General features: G+C 39.0%; 2 protein-coding genes across 2 annotated transcripts in view; one reads left to right on the top strand and one right to left on the bottom strand.

Moving 5' to 3' along the window:
* The window catches only part of LOC139470447 (kin of IRRE-like protein 2), a 323,048-nt gene that overhangs the window by 290,003 nt on the left and 14,573 nt on the right, over positions 1-18,472 (bottom strand). The window lies entirely within an intron of this gene.
* Positions 746-18,472, top strand: part of LOC139458362 (uncharacterized) — a 37,399-nt gene continuing 19,672 nt past the window's right edge. The window contains exons 1-3 of the mRNA XM_071239773.1: positions 746-937; positions 7,184-7,348; positions 7,565-7,723. Of these exons, the coding sequence (XP_071095874.1) occupies positions 746-937; positions 7,184-7,348; positions 7,565-7,723 (516 nt within the window). The remainder of the gene's footprint in view (positions 938-7,183; positions 7,349-7,564; positions 7,724-18,472) is intronic.

The raw sequence follows: 18,472 nt of genomic DNA, 5'->3' as shown, positions 1-18,472 counted from the left end.
GGTGTTTGATCTATTGACTTTGGAATTCACATCTAAAGGTTGGTCTTTTGATGATATTTTATTGTTTGTACGTATTCCTAGGATTTGTAGGTATATTGTGTTTATGCTGTTGATAATTTGGCTGTTTTTTGTCTTGTTGTAAATATTAGCCAGATCAAAGTAATTAGTTGTATTTCTGTATGCATTACAAGTGTTATTATTTACGTAAGGTAAATAATTCAGTAAGCGCCAAGTTTAGGCCTAAAATATTATTTAACTAAATCTTCAAACACTGTGAAGCTGATGTATGAAAGTATGAAGTATGAAAGTAAGAATGTGAAACATATGTGTTGCTAGGTTACATATTGGTATAAATGAATGTGTAATGTATGAATGTATAATGTATGAATGAATCAGGGTTTTACTATTATATTTTAGAAATGTTTTAAGTTACTCTGCAATAACACTATGTATCTGTTTGTAGTAATATTGCTGCTATCAGATTGGTCTGCACAGTGTGTATGTATTATTTATTTGTCGTGCAGATGTAGCTGTATTACTCGTACAGAGGTCTGTGTCTGGACTGATGAACCCAGGTCCACACACTTGGGTTTAAAAAGAAATTGATCAGTAATAAATAACTGGCTATAACTGCGAACAACACCTGCGTCTGTCCTTCATATCATGAAGCAGTTCCGGTTTCAGTGGAGCCCCCATGACGTTGCATAGAAACCATCTCCTGCCCATTGGATCAGTACCAGCGATCATGGATAACAACACTGTACGAGCAGCCAAAAAACCAACTCCTAGACCAAGAAAGATCGTGAAGAAGACTATAGAAGAGGATATCCAGGAGGACAAAGTGTCTGACTATGATGCTCCATTCTATTTTCCAGCAGTTGCTAAGGATGCTACCATCATCAGTGAAGACACTGTGCGACTACTTCAGAGAAAACAGGTGACGATCTACAGTCTCTTGGAGTAGCAGGTGATGCTTCTGGTGGTGACGACCACATACCTGAAGAAGACAGCAGCACAGAAGCAGATCCTGAAGCAGTGCAAACACAAGAAATAACACTATGTATCTGTTTGTAGTAATATTGCTGCTATCAGATTGGTCTGCACAGTGTGTATATATTATTTATCTGTCGTGCAGATGTAGCTGTATTACTTGTGCAGAGGTCTGTGTCTGGACTGATGAACCCAGGTCCACACACTTGGTGGGTTTAATATATATTTCTCATATATTGTATATTGTATGTAAACATGATAGTTAATGTATCATGTTACGTTTATGTCACTCTATTTATATGATACGCATATATAAGTATATATGGGGGTTAAGTATGTTTATGATATAAGATTAATTAAGTTTTTGATGAGATGTAAGTTTATCAATTAGTAGATATAGCATTTTGTATATATCATCAAATGTAATGAAATATTTGATGTCAGCATATGTTTATATTTGTGTGTAATGAATGTTTTACAATTGTTTCAGGGTTTAAAGAAATTTATCAGTAATAAATAACTGGCTATAACTGCAAACAACACCTGTCTTTCTTTCATATCAATAATAAAGTTTCATGTCAGAGGAATGTTTCTCTTCATTTCAAGGTAAGGCCTTATCTTTCACCTGATAATAAAGTTTCATGTCAGAGGAATGTTTCTCTTCATTTCAAGGTAAGGCCTTATCTTTCACCTGATAATAAAGCTTCATGTTGGAAGGTGGTTTCAATTAATTTGAGTGTATTACCCTTCATGATCAAATGTAAGATCAAATATAACTTGAGCATGTCATGATAGAGGAATGGTTGAGTCATACTTTCTGAGCATGTCATGATAGAGGAATGGTTGAGTCATATCATCTGAGCATATGTCGTGATAGAGGAATGGTTGAGTCAAACTATCTGAGCATATGTCGTGATAGAGGAATGGTTGAGTCATACTATCCGAGCATATGTCGTGATAGAGGAATGGTTGAGTCATATCATCTGAACATATGTCATGATAGAGGAATGGTTGAGTCATACTATCTGAGCATATGTCGTGATAGAGGAATGGTTGATTCATATTACCTGGGCATGTCATCATAGAGGAATGGTTGAGTCATATTACCTGAGCATGTTATGATAGAGGAATGGTTGAGTCATATTACCTGAGCATGTTGTGTAGAGGAATGGTTGAGTCATATTACTTGAGCAAATGTCGTGATAGAGGAATGGTTGAGTCATACTATCTGAGCATATGTCGTGATAGAGGAATGGTAGAGTCATACTATCTGAGCATGTCGTGATAGAGGAATGGTAGAGTCATACTATCTGAGCATATGTCGTGATAGAAGAATGGTTGAGTCATACTATCTGAGCATGTCGTGATAGAGGAATGGTAGAGTCATACTATCTGAGCATATGTAGTGATAGAGGAATGGTTGAGTCATATCATCTGAGCATATGTCGTGATAGAGGAATGGTTGAGTCATATCACCTGAGCATGTCATGATAGAGGAATGGTTGAGTCATACTTTCTGAGCATGTCATGATAGAGGAATGGTTGAGTCATATTATCTGAGCATATGTAGTGATAGAGGAATGGTTGAGTCATATCATCTGAGCATATGTCGTGATAGAGGAATGGTTGAGTCAAACTATCTGAGCATATGTCGTGATAGAGGAATGGTTGAGTCATATCATCTGAACATATGTCATGATAGAGGAATGGTTGAGTCATACTATCTGAGCATATGTCGTGATAGAGGAATGGTTGATTCATATTACCTGGGCATGTCATCATAGAGGAATGGTTGAGTCATATTACCTGAGCATGTTATGATAGAGGAATGGTTGAGTCATATTACCTGAGCATGTTGTGTAGAGGAATGGTTGAGTCATATTACTTGAGCAAATGTCGTGATAGAGGAATGGTTGAGTCATACTATCTGAGCATATGTCGTGATAGAAGATTTGTTGAGTCATACTATCTGAGCATGTCGTGATAGAGGAATGGTTGAGTCATATTACTTGAGCAAATGTCGTGATAGAGGAATGGTTGAGTCATACTATCTGAGCATATGTCGTGATAGAGGAATGGTAGAGTCATACTATCTGAGCATATGTAGTGATAGAGGAATGGTTGAGTCATATCATCTGAGCATATGTCGTGATAGAGGAATGGTTGAGTCAAACTATCTGAGCATATGTCGTGATAGAGGAATGGTTGAGTCATATCACCTGAGCATGTCATGATAGAGGAATGGTTGAGTCATACTATCTGAGCATATGTCGTGATAGAGGGATGGTTGATTCATATTACCTGGGCATGTCATCATAGAGGAATGGTTGAGTCATATTACCTGAGCATGTTATGATAGAGGAATGGTTGAGTCATATTACCTGAGCATGTTGTGTAGAGGAATGGTTGAGTCATATTACTTGAGCAAATGTCGTGATAGAGGAATGGTTGAGTCATACTATCTGAGCATATGTCGTGATAGAAGAATGGTAGAGTCATACTATCTGAGCATGTCGTGATAGAGGAATGGTAGAGTCATACTATCTGAGCATATGTCGTGATAGAAGAATGGTTGAGTCATATCACCTGAGCATGTCATGATAGAGGAATGGTTGAGTCATACTATCTGAGCATATGTTGTGATAGAGGAATGGTTGAGTGATATTACCTGAGCATGTCATGATAGAGGAATGGTTGAGTCATATTACCTGAGCATGTTGTGTAGAGGAATGGTTGAGTGATATTACCTGAGCATGTCATGATAGAGGAATGGTTGAGTCATATCACCTGAGCATGTCGTGATAGAGGAATGGTTGAGTCATATCACCTGAGCATGTCATGATAGAGGAATGGTTGAGTCATACTATCTGAGCATATGTTGTGTAGAGGAATGGTTGAGTGATATTACCTGAGCATGTCATGATAGAGGAATGGTTGAGTCATATCACCTGAGCATGTCGTGATAGAGGAATGGTTGAGTCATATCACCTGAGCATGTCATGATAGAGGAATGGTTGAGTCATACTATCTGAGCATATGTTGTGATAGAGGAATGGTTGAGTGATATTACCTGAGCATGTCATGATAGAGGAATGGTTGAGTGATATTACCTGAGCATGTTGTGTAGAGGAATGGTTGAGTCATATTACCTGAGCATGTCATGATAGAGGAATGGTTGAGTGATATTACCTGAGCATGTTGTGTAGAGGAATGGTTGAGTCATATTACCTGAGCATGTCATGATAGAGGAATGGTTGAGTCATATTACCTGAGCATGTCATCATAGAGGAATGGTTGAGTCATATTACCTGAGCATGTTATGATAGAGGAATGGTTGAGTCATATTACCTGAGCATGTCATGATAGAGGAATGGTTGAGTGATATTACCTGAGCATGTTGTGTAGAGGAATGGTTGAGTCATACTATCTGAGCACATGTCGTGATAGAGGAATGGTTGAGTCATACTATCTGAGCATATGTCGTGATAGAGGAATGGTTGAGTCATACTATCTGAGCATATGTCGTGATAGAGGAATGGTTGAGTCATACTATCTGAGCATGTCATGATAGAGGAATGGTTGAGTCATACTATCTGAGCATGTCTTGATAGAGGAATGGTTGAGTGATATTACCTGAGCATGTTGTGTAGAGGAATGGTTGAGTCATACTATCTGAGCACATGTCGTGATAGAGGAATGGTTGAGTCATACTATCTGAGCATATGTCGTGATAGAGGAATGGTTGAGTCATACTATCTGAGCATATGTCGTGATAGAGGAATGGTTGAGTCATACTATCTGAGCATGTCATGATAGAGGAATGGTTGAGTCATACTATCTGAGCATATGTCGTGATAGAGGGATGGTTGAGTCATATTACCTGAGCATGTTGTGTAGAGGAATGGTTGAGTGATATTACCTGAGCATGTCATGATAGAGGAATGGTTGAGTCATATCACCTGAGCATGTCGTGATAGAGGAATGGTTGAGTCATATCACCTGAGCATGTCTTGATAGAGGAATGGTTGCGTCATATTACCTGAGCATGTCATGATAGAGGAATAGTTGAGTCATATTACCTGAGCATATCATGATAGAAGAATGGTTGAGTCATACAATCTGAGCATGTCTTGATAGAGGAATGGTTGAGTCATATTACCTGAGCATGTCATGATAGAGGAATGTTGAGTGATATTACCTGAGCATGTTGTGTAGAGGAATTGTTGAGTCATATTACCTGAGCATGTCATGATAGAGGAATGGTTGAGTCATATTACCTGAGCATGTCATAATAGAGCTGGATGGAGACTCACTTCTCAGAACAAGAAACCTGTAGTGTATATTGATAATATAACCTGCAGAGCGGCTATCAACAAGGGCACTGTTCTTAGTTCAGAGGCAATGAGACATATCAGAGATTTTTTAGGGATTAAGGCGTTGCATAATATTGACATTGTGGCAGTGCATTTAAAGGGAGAGCTGAATAAGATTGCATATACAGTCTCACTGAGATGACCCAGGCCGCTAGTCCTTGTTTGAGAGTATTACCTAGCTTATCCCACATACAATTTAGAATGTTTGAACTGTTGCCCAGTTCATCTCTTCCAGTGGGTGGAATCCAGTCCACACAGTACCCAACATGCAACAGTCCAGAGACTCAAGAATAACAGACAACATAACACAGACAACATACAGCTGTCAACTGAAATCGTACTTCGCATATTGTTAGAGCTGACATATTCAGCCACTTCCAGTCCCTACAGGCTCTATTGCTCTCTACATTGAATATCTGGTCAAAGTAAAAGGATTCAAGAATTACAAATCAGTAAGGGTATACTTGGTCCCAATATCAAATCTACAAAAAAATAATGGCTACAACGACATAATTAAAGATGACTGGATCATTTCATGTGTCTTCCAGGGAATAAATTGTGAACTCGGAAATACAGAAACTCCAGCCGCCCTGACTTAACCTCAACTTCTGTTAACTCTAAGAAGCAGTCTGGCCAATCTAACTGTGAGTGAGTGAGTATGGTTTTAATGTCTTTTTTAGCAATATTCCAGCAATATCACGGCAGGCCACACCAGAAATGGGCTTCACACATTGTACCCATGTCAGAATTCTAACCCGGGTCTTCAGCGTGATGAGCGAATGCTTTAGCCACAAGGCTAACTGACCGCCCCCCTAACTCATGTAGGCATATAGGCTTCTTCATTAACAGCCTTTTCCGCCTGCTCCGACCTTGCACTTTCTTCTTGTCAGTTTACTCCTCGTGGGGTTATGTGTGTTTTCGATTTGTCGTTATGTGAAGGGGCTTGGCTTTTGAAGGTGAGATTGTTTAATCTTTAGGGGTTTGGAACAGTGACACATACTTGAAGTATTTGGAAATATCCCAGACTAACAAGCTGAGGTCATTGTCAGAGTCTACCTTATGAACCTCACTGTAAACGGGTCTGTTCTCAATATTGCAGTTTTGTGTGTATGTTTTTGGCAATGTTAGCAAATTCTTCCTCATTTTCCTTCACACCCATTAGTGGGTTTTGGGATTCATGTACTTCCATATTCAGGAGTAACATTGCATGAAAAGTTGTAATTTAAACATCTGGGTCATTTTTGTCAAAGTTTCTAAAATTTAACATTACCTTGTCCGGGAAAATGAAATTTGATGATTAAAAAAACAAAGCAGATGACAATAAAACCGATCGCCCAAACGCATCACGACAACGGCCATGGTAACCTGATGGACATGAGTTCCGTGCAATTTAAAATGCACATGCATTCCCCCATTTCTTGTCCTATAAAAATCCCACCCAGATCGGATAACAATCATTCGTTATTGAATTGCTACCACATGCCAAGATTGACAAGAAATCAGCGACGCCAAGCCCTTGGACGATTGCAAGCTGGACAAACTGACCGGCAAGTAGCGAATGCATTTCAAGTCCACGTAAGGACCATATATAGGCTCCAGCAACGGTACCAGACCACCAACACTACAGATGACCGACCACACGGTGGAAGACCAAGGGTCACCACCCGACGACAGGATTGTCAGAAGGTGCGACAGCAACTTCAAGATCGCTTTGTTACTGCTGCGGAAACTGCTTGACAGACCATGGAGACACACCAGCGACACATTTGTGTGGACACCATGTGTCGACGATTGATGAACAGACACCTCCACTGTCACAGGCCGCACCGAGGACCCATTCTGACACCACATCATCGCCGGGACCATCTTCAGTGGGCAACACAGCATCAGCATTGGCGCCACCGGCAGTGGAAGAGTCCTCTTCTCAGACGAGAGCCGTTACTGTATCTCAACAGCAGATGGCAGAACGAGAGCCTGGCGACACCGTGGGGAATGTTATTCAGATGCTTGTGTTGTTGAGAGAGAGTCGTGGGGTGGTCTGAGCATCATGGTGTGGGGTGGAATTGGTCTTGCACAGAGGGTCCGCCCTATGGTCTCCCAGAACATCGGTCCAGGGAGAGGCAATGGTGTCACAGCAGTTCGGTACATTGATCGAGTCTTGAGACACGCCATACCTCATTTTGCACAACCGCAGGTTTCAGCATGATAACGCCCGTGCCCACACTGAGAGAGCAACAAGAGACTTCCTCCAGCAGAATGGCATCAGAATCATGCAGTGGCCAGCCCTCAGTCCCGAATTAAATCCCATTGAGCACCTGTGGGACGAGATTCAAAGACAGCTGAATGATGTTCCTCAGAGTGTGGGTTCAAGTGCCTATGGCCTTCATCAACCGCCTCATCCATTCCATGTATCGACGTTGCACGACAGTCATCAATGCACATGGCAGACACAAGAGATACAGACTTGTGATGCCATTTTCTCAGAGACTAGTGTTGAGTTTCACTTTAAGGACATTTGACTATGTAATTTGAACCTTGATGATCAGTTTTGCCAAGTTTCATCTTTTTGATATGTCTCAAAGTAGAGCGGAGGCGAGTATTACCGATATGGTAAGGGGGAAACCCTGTGCAAATAAAAACATAGTGCATTTGGGCGACGAGTTCTCTCAAATGTGTTTTCAGTCAACTCTATTACCACAATATGCAGTGTGGCCATGTTTTTTATGTAGTGGGTTCGTAACACGGCACAAAAACGCAAACCCGGAAGTTCGGCATTTACCGACGAAGGGTGGGTCTGCCGATGACTTCAGTCGGCAATTACCAATAGTTTAAATTGAACTCACAATTTTAAGTAATTAGTACCTGTGTGTAGTGCTAAAGATATATTTATGAAATCCTAGCCATGTAAGACCCAAAATATTATCAATGTGGTAATGTGATGAGAGGACTTTGATTGACTATAGCTTGTTTCAAAATTCCTTAGATTACAACAGAAACACTAAATATGCTTTGGAAACACTTTTTTCTTCTACGTTTTACTCAAATGCATAACACACACAGACATATTTGTCTTTGTTTGGTAGACCCCATCTGGCGATTCCTCTTTGAAGATCGCCTTTGAAAAAAGAGATTTACTCTACTAAATACTGTAATTATAACATTATTCGTTAATTTTTAACAGTGTGAAATTAAGATTTTTCATCTTATTTCTGGTGAAAATACTTCACGTTACAATATATATTATATGTTATATATATAAATATATATAAATATATTTATACTGGTCTATTATATATTTTATTTGTTTTTTTTAATGTATTCACATTAGCGCTTTACTTTAGGTATCTGAATAATTTCATCTATTGTAAATCGAGTGAACACGGCTTTCTTGTGTATTTTGCATTCTATTTTATTTAGGGCAAATGTTGTATATATTATGTATAACTCTCATATATGTTAATTTTAGATGAAGGAAACATAAATATCAATATTTATTGTTTCAATTCACTGAATATTTGCATATACAACCAGGACTATCAGTGGTTGAGTTATCGGTAAATGCCGCACTCACATTTCAAGTGGAGGCCTTTACCGATACAGACTTTAACGGCCGCCAATGTGGCGGGAAGACTGCATTCTGGGACAGAAATATGTCATCGAGTCCGCGATTGGCTAGTCTATAAATATCTGGTGGAAACCCAACTTCAGCAAGATATGATTGGCTTAGGGGCAATGTAGGTCATGAATATTCATGTCACTTAGTGGGTTAGAGTTCAAGGAGGCCGCGTCGCACATTGATTGTTATGGATTGATAGCACGTTCATTTTGGCAATCGAAGGTTCATTCCAGCAGAGAAAGTATACTTACTTATGACATGCGCATTTATGATGGGTAAATGTGTATGTTTAACGCGTTTGAGATGGGATTTATAAATCCATCGGTGAATGCCACATGATGGGTAATACCTGCCTCCGCTCTATGTATACAGTGTTTGGACTAAAACGGTTACTCATATATCTATCCATGGTGATGTTTCTTTTGCAGTTAAGTATATTTGATTGTTCACATTGTGCTTATCATGCATTATTTGGCAAATACTATGGTGCAGTAAACTTTTGCCAGTTCACTTTGTTGTGTGTCATTCAGTCTATGGGTACAGCGTATGGATATCGTGCATTTCAGGGTAGATGGATGATGAGATTATATATTACTTGGCATGTTATGATAGATGAATGGTGAAATCATATATTACTTGGCATGTTATGGAAGATGAATGGTGAGATCATATATTACTTGGCATGTTATGGAAGATGGACGGTGAGATCATATATTACTTGACGTGCAATGATAGATCGATGGTGAGACCATATATTACTTGACATGTCATGATAGATGAATGGTGAGATCATATATTACTTGATATGTCATGATAGATGAATGGTGAGATCATATATTACTTGGCATGTTATGATAGATGAATGGTGAGATCATATATTACTTGGCATGTTATGGAAGATGGATGGTGAGATCATATATTACTTGGCATGTTATGATAGATGAATGGTGAAATCATATATTACTTGGCATGTTATGGAAGATGGATGGTGAGATCATATATTACTTGGCATGTTATGGAAGATGGATGGTGAGATCATATATTACTTAGCATGTCATGGAAGATGAATGGTGAGATCATATATTACTTGGCATGTTATGAAAGATGAATGGTGAAATCATATATTACTTGGCATGTTATGGAAGATGGATGGTGAGATCATATATTACTTGACATGTTATGATAGATGGATGTTGAGATCATATATTACTTGAGCATGTTATGATAGATGGATGGCGAGATCATATATTACTTGATATGTCATGATAGATGGATGTTGAGATCATATATTACTTGAGCATGTTATGATAGATGGATGGCGAGATCATATATTACTTGATATGTCATGATAGATGGATGTTGAGATCATATATTACTTGAGCATGTCATGATAGATGGATGGTGAGATCATATATTACTTGAGCATATTATGATAGATGGATAGTGAGATCATATATTACTTGACATGTTATGATAGATAGATGGTGAGATCATATATTACTTGAGCATATTATGATAGATGGATGGTGAGATCATATATTACTTGACATGTCATGATAGATGGATAGTGAGATCATATATTACTTGTCATGTCATGGTAGATGAATGGTGAAATCATATATTACTTGGCATGTTATGGAAGATGGATGGTGAGATCATATATTACTTGACATGTTATGATAGATGGATGTTGAGATCATATATTACTTGAGCATGTTATGATAGATGGATGGCGAGATCATATATTACTTGATATGTCATGATAGATGGATGTTGAGATCATATATTACTTGAGCATGTTATGATAGATGGATGGCGAGATCATATATTACTTGATATGTCATGATAGATGGATGTTGAGATCATATATTACTTGAGCATGTCATGATAGATGGATGGTGAGATCATATATTACTTGAGCATATTATGATAGATGGATAGTGAGATCATATATTACTTGACATGTTATGATAGATAGATGGTGAGATCATATATTACTTGAGCATATTATGATAGATGGATGGTGAGATCATATATTACTTGACATGTCATGATAGATGGATAGTGAGATCATATATTACTTGTCATGTCATGGTAGATGAATGGTGAGATCATATATTACTTGGCATGTTATGAAAGATGAATGGTGAAATCATATATTACTTGGCATGTTATGGAAGATGGATGGTGAGATCATATATTACTTGACATGTTATGATAGATGGATGTTGAGATCATATATTACTTGAGCATGTTATGATAGATGGATGGTGAGATCATATATTACTTGACATGTCATGGTAGATGGATGGTGAGATCATATATTACTTGAGCATATTATGATAGATGGATGGTGAGATCATATATTACTTGATATGTCATGATAGATGGATAGTGAGATCATATATTACTTGAGCATGTTATGATAGATGGATGGTGAGATCATATATTACTTGACATGTCATGATAGATGGATGGTGAGATCATATATTACTTGACATGTCATGATAGATGGATGGTGAGAACATATATTATTTGAGCATATTATGATAGATGGATGGTGAGATCATGTATTACTTGACATGTCATGATAGATGGATGGTGAGATCATATATTACTTGTCATGTCATGGTAGATGAATGGTGAGATCATATATTACTTGACATGTTATGATAGATGGATAGTGAGATCATATATTACTTGATATGTCATGATAGATGGATAGTGAGATCATATATTACTTGAGCATGTTATGATAGATGGATAGTGAGATCATATATTACTTGATATGTCATGATAGATGGATAGTGAGATCATATATTACTTAAGCATGTTATGATAGATGGATGGTGAGACCATATATTACTTGAGCATGTTATGATAGATGAATGGCGAGATCATATATTACTTGATATGTCATGATAGATGGATGGTGAGATCATATATTACTTGAGCATATTATGATAGATGGATGGTGAGATCATATATTACTTGAGCATGTCATGATAGATGGATGGTGAGATCATATGTTACTTGAGCATATTCTGATAGATGGATGTGAGATCATATATTACTTGAGCATATTATGATAGATGGATGGTGAGATCATATATTACTTGACATGTCATGGTAGATGGATGGTGAGATCATATATTACTTGACATGTTATGATAGATGGATGGTGAGATCATATATTACTTGACATGTCATGATAGATGGATGGTGAGATCATATATTACTTGACATGTCATGATAGATGGATGGTGAGATCATATATTACTTGAGCATATTATGATAGATGGATGGTGAGATCATATATTACTTGATATGTCATGATAGATGGATAGTGAGATCATATGTTACTTGAGCATGTTATGATAGATGGATGGTGAGATCATATATTACTTGATATGTCATGATAGATGGATGTTGAGATCATATATTACTTGAGCATGTTATGATAGATGGATGGTGAGATCATATATTACTTGAGCATGTTATGATAGATGGATGGCGAGATCATATATTACTTGATATGTCATGATAGATGGATAGTGAGATCATATGTTACTTGAGCATGTTATGATAGATGGATGGTGAGATCATATATTACTTGATATGTCATGATAGATGGATGTTGAGATCATATATTACTTGAGCATGTTATGATAGATGGATGGTGAGATCATATATTACTTGAGCATGTTATGATAGATGGATGGCGAGATCATATATTACTTGATATGTCATGATAGATGGATGTTGAGATCATATGTTACTTGAGCATGTTATGATAGATGGATAGTGAGATCATATGTTACTTGAGCATGTTATGATAGATGGATAGTGAGATCATATGTTACTTGAGCATGTTATGATAGATGGATGGTGAGATCATATATTACTTGAGCATATTATGATAGATGGATGGTGAGATCATATATTACTTGACATGTCATGGTAGATGGATGGTGAGATCATATATTACTTGACATGTTATGATAGATGGATGGTGAGATCATATATTACTTGACATGTCATGATAGATGGATGGTGAGATCATATATTACTTGACATGTCATGATAGATGGATGGTCATATGATCATATGTTACTTGAGCATGTTATGATAGATGGATGGTGAGATCATATATGACTTGAGCATGTTATGATAGATGGATGGTGAGACCATATATTACCTGAGCATGTTATGATAGATGGATGGTGAGATCATATATTACTTGACATGTCATGATAGATGGATGGTGAGATCATATATTACTTGAGCATATTATGATAGATGGATGGTGAGATCATATATTACTTGACATGTCATGATAGATGGATGGTGAGATCATATATTACTTGATATGTGATGATAGATAGATGGTGAGATCATATATTACTTGACATGTCATGGTAGATGGATGGTGAGATTATATATTACTTGACATGTCATGGTAGATGGATGATTTGATCGTATATTACTTGACATGTCATGATAGATGGATGGTGAGATCATATATTACTTTAGCATGCCAAGATAGTTAAATTTTCAATCAATACCTCAATGTAAATGATTCAGCTTCCACACACCGGGACTTTGCACTGATATTCATAATTTGTTCATGGTCATTGGTTTCAGGAATTTGTGTTCAGCCAGCATGGTACACACAGATATTGGTGTACATCGATATGAATCTAATAATGTGTTGCACAAAAGTCATTGATAAATGTGAAACACATGTTGATGTGTTTCCATTATACCACAACTGGAACAGAAAAAAACATGGCAGTATTCAAATTAAATCCTACCCAGCTTCTACCCAGCTGTACTGTGACACAGCATAGTGACAAAGAATGGTGACACAGAATGGTGTCACAGAATGGCGACACAGAATGGTGACACAGAATGGTGACACACAATGGAGACACACAATGGCGACACACAATGGTGACACGGAATGGTGAAACAGAATAGTGACACAAAATAGTGACACAGAATGGTGACACAGAATGGTGACACAGAATGGTGACACAGAATAGTGACACAGAATGGTGACACAGAATGGTGACCCAGAATGGCGTCACAGAATGGTGACATACAATGGTGACAAAGAATGGTGACACACAATGGTGACACACAATGGTGACAAGAATGGTGACACACAATGGTGACACACAATGGTGACAAGAATGGTGACACACAATGGTGACACACAATGGTGACACACAATGGTGACACAGAATAGAGACATAATGGTGACACACAATGGTGACAAGAATGGTGACAAGAATGGTGACACAATGGTGACACAGAATAGTGACACAATGGTGACACAGAATAGTGACAAAGAATGGTGACACAGTGGTGACACAGAATAGTGACACACAGTGGTGACACAGAATGGTGACACATTGGTGACACAATGGTGACAGAATGGTGACAGAATGGTGACACGGAATAGTGACAAAGAATGGTGACACACAGTGGTGACACAGAATGGTGACACACAATGGTGGCATACAATGGTGACAGAATGGTGACACAGAATAGTGACACACAGTGGTGACACAGAATGGTGACACAATGGTGACATACAATGGTGACACACAATGGTGACAGAATGGTGACAGAATGGTGACACAGAATAGTGACAAAGAATGGTGACACAGAATGGTGACACACAATGGTGACACACAATGGTGACACACAATGGTGACAGAATGGTGTTAGAATGGTGAGTCAGGAGGAGGGTCTGTCTCCCCACCCATCCTCATCATACACACCAGCACCTTGGACCATATCCATTCTCCCTTGGTCACATATCAACATGTTTGCAGCTGCAAACAATCAGGATTAATTCCATGCTGGACTTACAATCTGCTGTTTCACATGCCTACATGATTTCACAGAGTGGTTATATTTTATCATTATTTTTGAGAAACATAACACACATATCAACATGCTTTTTTAAATTAATAGGATAATAAGAAAAAGGATAACCTAAAAAATATATGATAACGTCTGAGTTAAGTCTCCCAAGTGATATGGCCAATATTCATATACATGTCTATTCATATTTAGTATATATATTCAAAGCAAATGCTAATACCACAGGACAATTCTTGTCCACATACTATATCAGGTTTTACTGGACCACCTCAACAATATTCATATTTTATGTTAAGTAATGATTTAGTCAGCAACAATGGTAATGGTTCTCAGCTGAAAGGGCTGGCCTCACAAACTGTCCCCAAGTCTGATGACAAAGGTCATGAATCAGTAATCGGGGAAACAAGGTGTGTGTATTGTAATGGGGAGGCCTGGGTGACATTCAAGGAGGCCAGGAAGTGATGCTGTAGACATATATATTCCCCATAATGAGGCATGGGCTATCTACGCTGTATTGGGGGAGGGTAATCACAACTATATCAACTGTGGCATGTAGCGCATGTCATGCCATTATCCAAGCTCCTACAATACCAAAGTGGCACACATTTCAGGGCATCTACAGACAGGTACTAACATAAACACTTATTTCAGGGCATTTACAGACAGGCATTAACATTGGTACACATTTCAGGCCATTTACAGACAGGCATTTACATTGGCACACATTTCAGGCTATTTACAGACAGGCACTTACATTGGCACACATTTCAGGCCATTTACAGACAGGCACTTACATTGGTACACATTTCAGGGCATTTACAGACAGGCACTTACATCGGTACACATTTCAGGGCATTTACAGACAGGCACTTACATTGGCACACATTTCAGGGCATTTACAGACAGGCACTTACATTGGCACACATTTCAGGGCACTTACAGACAGGCACTATCATTGGCACATATTTCAGGCTATTTACAGACAGGCACTTACATTGGCACATATTTCAGGTCATTTACAGACAGGCACTTACATTGGCACACATTTCAGGCCATTTACAGAGGGGCATTAACATTGGTTCCCCATTTCAGGGCATTTACGAACAGGCACTTACATTGGTACACATTTCAGGCCATTTACAGACAGGCCCTTACATTGGCACACATTTCAGGCCATTTACAGACAGGCACTTACATTGGTACACATTTCAGAGCATTTACAGACAGGCACTTACATTGGCACACATTTCAGGGCATTTACAGACAGGCACTTACATTGGCACACATTTCAGAGCATTTACAGACAGGCACTTACATTGGCACACATTTCAGAGCATTTACAGACAGACAGGCACTTACATTGGTACACATTTCAGAGCATTTACAGACAGACAGGCACTTACACTGGCACACATTTCAGGGCATTTAAAGACAGGCATTAAAATTGGCACACATTTCAGGGCATTTACAGAGAGGCACTTTGGCACACATTTCAGGGCATTTACAGACAGGCACTTACATTGGCACACATTTCAGCGCCCACACATTTCAGAGCATTTACAGACAGGCACTTACATTGGCACACATTTCAGGCTATTTACAGACAGGCACTTACATTGGCACACATTTCAGGCCATTTACAGACAGGCACTTACATTGGCACACATTTCAGGCCATTTACAGACAGGCACTTACATTGGTACACATTTCAGGGCATTTACAGACAGGCACTTTGGCACACATTTCAGGGCATTTACAGACAGGCACTTACATTGGCACACATTTCAGCGCCCACATATTTCAGAGCATTTACAGACAGGCACTTACATTTGCACACATTTCAGAGCATTTACAGACAGACAGGCACTTACATTGGTACACATTTCAGAGCATTTACAGACAGGCACTTACATTGGTACACATTTCAGGCCATTTACAGACAGGCACTTACACTGGCACACATTTCAGGGCATTTAAAGACAGGCATTAACATTGGCACACATTTCAGGGCATTTACAGAGAGGCACTTTGGCACACATTTCAGGGCATTTACAGACAGGCACTTACATTGGCACACATTTCAGCGCCCACACATTTCAGAGCATTTACAGACAGGCACTTACATTGGCACACATTTCAGGCTATTTACAGACAGGCATTTACATTGGCACACATTTCAGGCCATTTACAGACAGGCACTTACATTGGCACACATTTCAGGCCATTTACAGACAGGCACTTACATTGGCACACATTTCAGGGCATTTACAAACAGGCACTTACATTGGCACACATTTCAGGGCATTTACAGACAGGCACTTACATTGGCACACATTTCAGAGCATGTACAGACAGGCACTTACATTGGCACAGATTTGAGGGCATTTACAAACAGGCACTTACATTGGCACACATTTCAGGGCATTTACAGACAGGCACTTACATTGGTACACATTTCAGGCCATTTACAGACAGGCACTTACACTGGCACACATTTCAGGGCATTTAAAGACAGGCATTAAAATTGGCACACATTTCAGAGCATTTACAGACAGGCACTTTGGCACACATTTCAGGGCATTTACAGACAGGCACTTACATTGGCACACATTTCAGGCCATTTACAGACAGGCACTTACATTGGCACACATTTCAGGCCATTTAAGGACAGGCACTTACATTGGCACACATTTCAGGCCATTTACAGACAGGCACTTACATTGGCACACATTTCAGGCCATTTACAGACAGGCACTTACATTGGCACACATTTCAGGGCATTTACAGACAGGCACTTACATTGGTACACATTTCAGAGCATTTACAGACAGGCACTTACATTGGTACACATTTCAGGCCATTTACAGACAGGCACTTACATTGGCACACATTTCAGGGCATTTAAAGACAGGCATTAACATTGGCACACATTTCAGGGCATTTACAGAGAGGCACTTACATTGGCACACATTTCAGGCCATTTACAGACAGGCACTTACATTGGTACACATTTCAGGCCATTTACAGACAGGCATTAACATTGGCACACATTTCAGGGCATTTACAGACAGGCACTTTGGCACACATTTCAGGGCATTTACAGACAGGCACTTACATTGGCACACATCTCAGGGCATTTACAGACAGGCACTTACATTGGTACACATTTCAGAGCATTTACAGACAGGCACTTACATTGGTACACATTTCAGGCCATTTACAGACAGGCACTTACATTGGCACACATTTCAGGGCATTTACAGAGAGGCACTTTGGCACACATTTCAGGGATTTACAGACAGGCACTTACATTGGCACACATTTCAGCACCCACACATTTCAGGGCATTTACAGACAGGCACTTACATTGGTACACATTTCAGGCCATTTACAGACAGGCACTTACACTGGCACACATTTCAGGGCATTTAAAGACAGGCATTAAAATTGGCACACATTTCAGAGCATTTACAGACAGGCACTTTGGCACACATTTCAGGGCATTTACAGACAGGCACTTACATTGGCACACATTTCAGGCCATTTACAGACAGGCACTTACATTGGCACACATTTCAGGCCATTTAAGGACAGGCAC

Source organism: Haliotis cracherodii, unplaced genomic scaffold (genome assembly GCF_022045235.1).
Source record: "Haliotis cracherodii isolate W230 unplaced genomic scaffold, xgHalCrac1.p SCAF_1, whole genome shotgun sequence".
NCBI classification, from domain to species: Eukaryota; Metazoa; Mollusca; class Gastropoda; order Lepetellida; family Haliotidae; genus Haliotis; species Haliotis cracherodii.
This window is presented reverse-complemented; position numbering and strand designations above follow the sequence as displayed.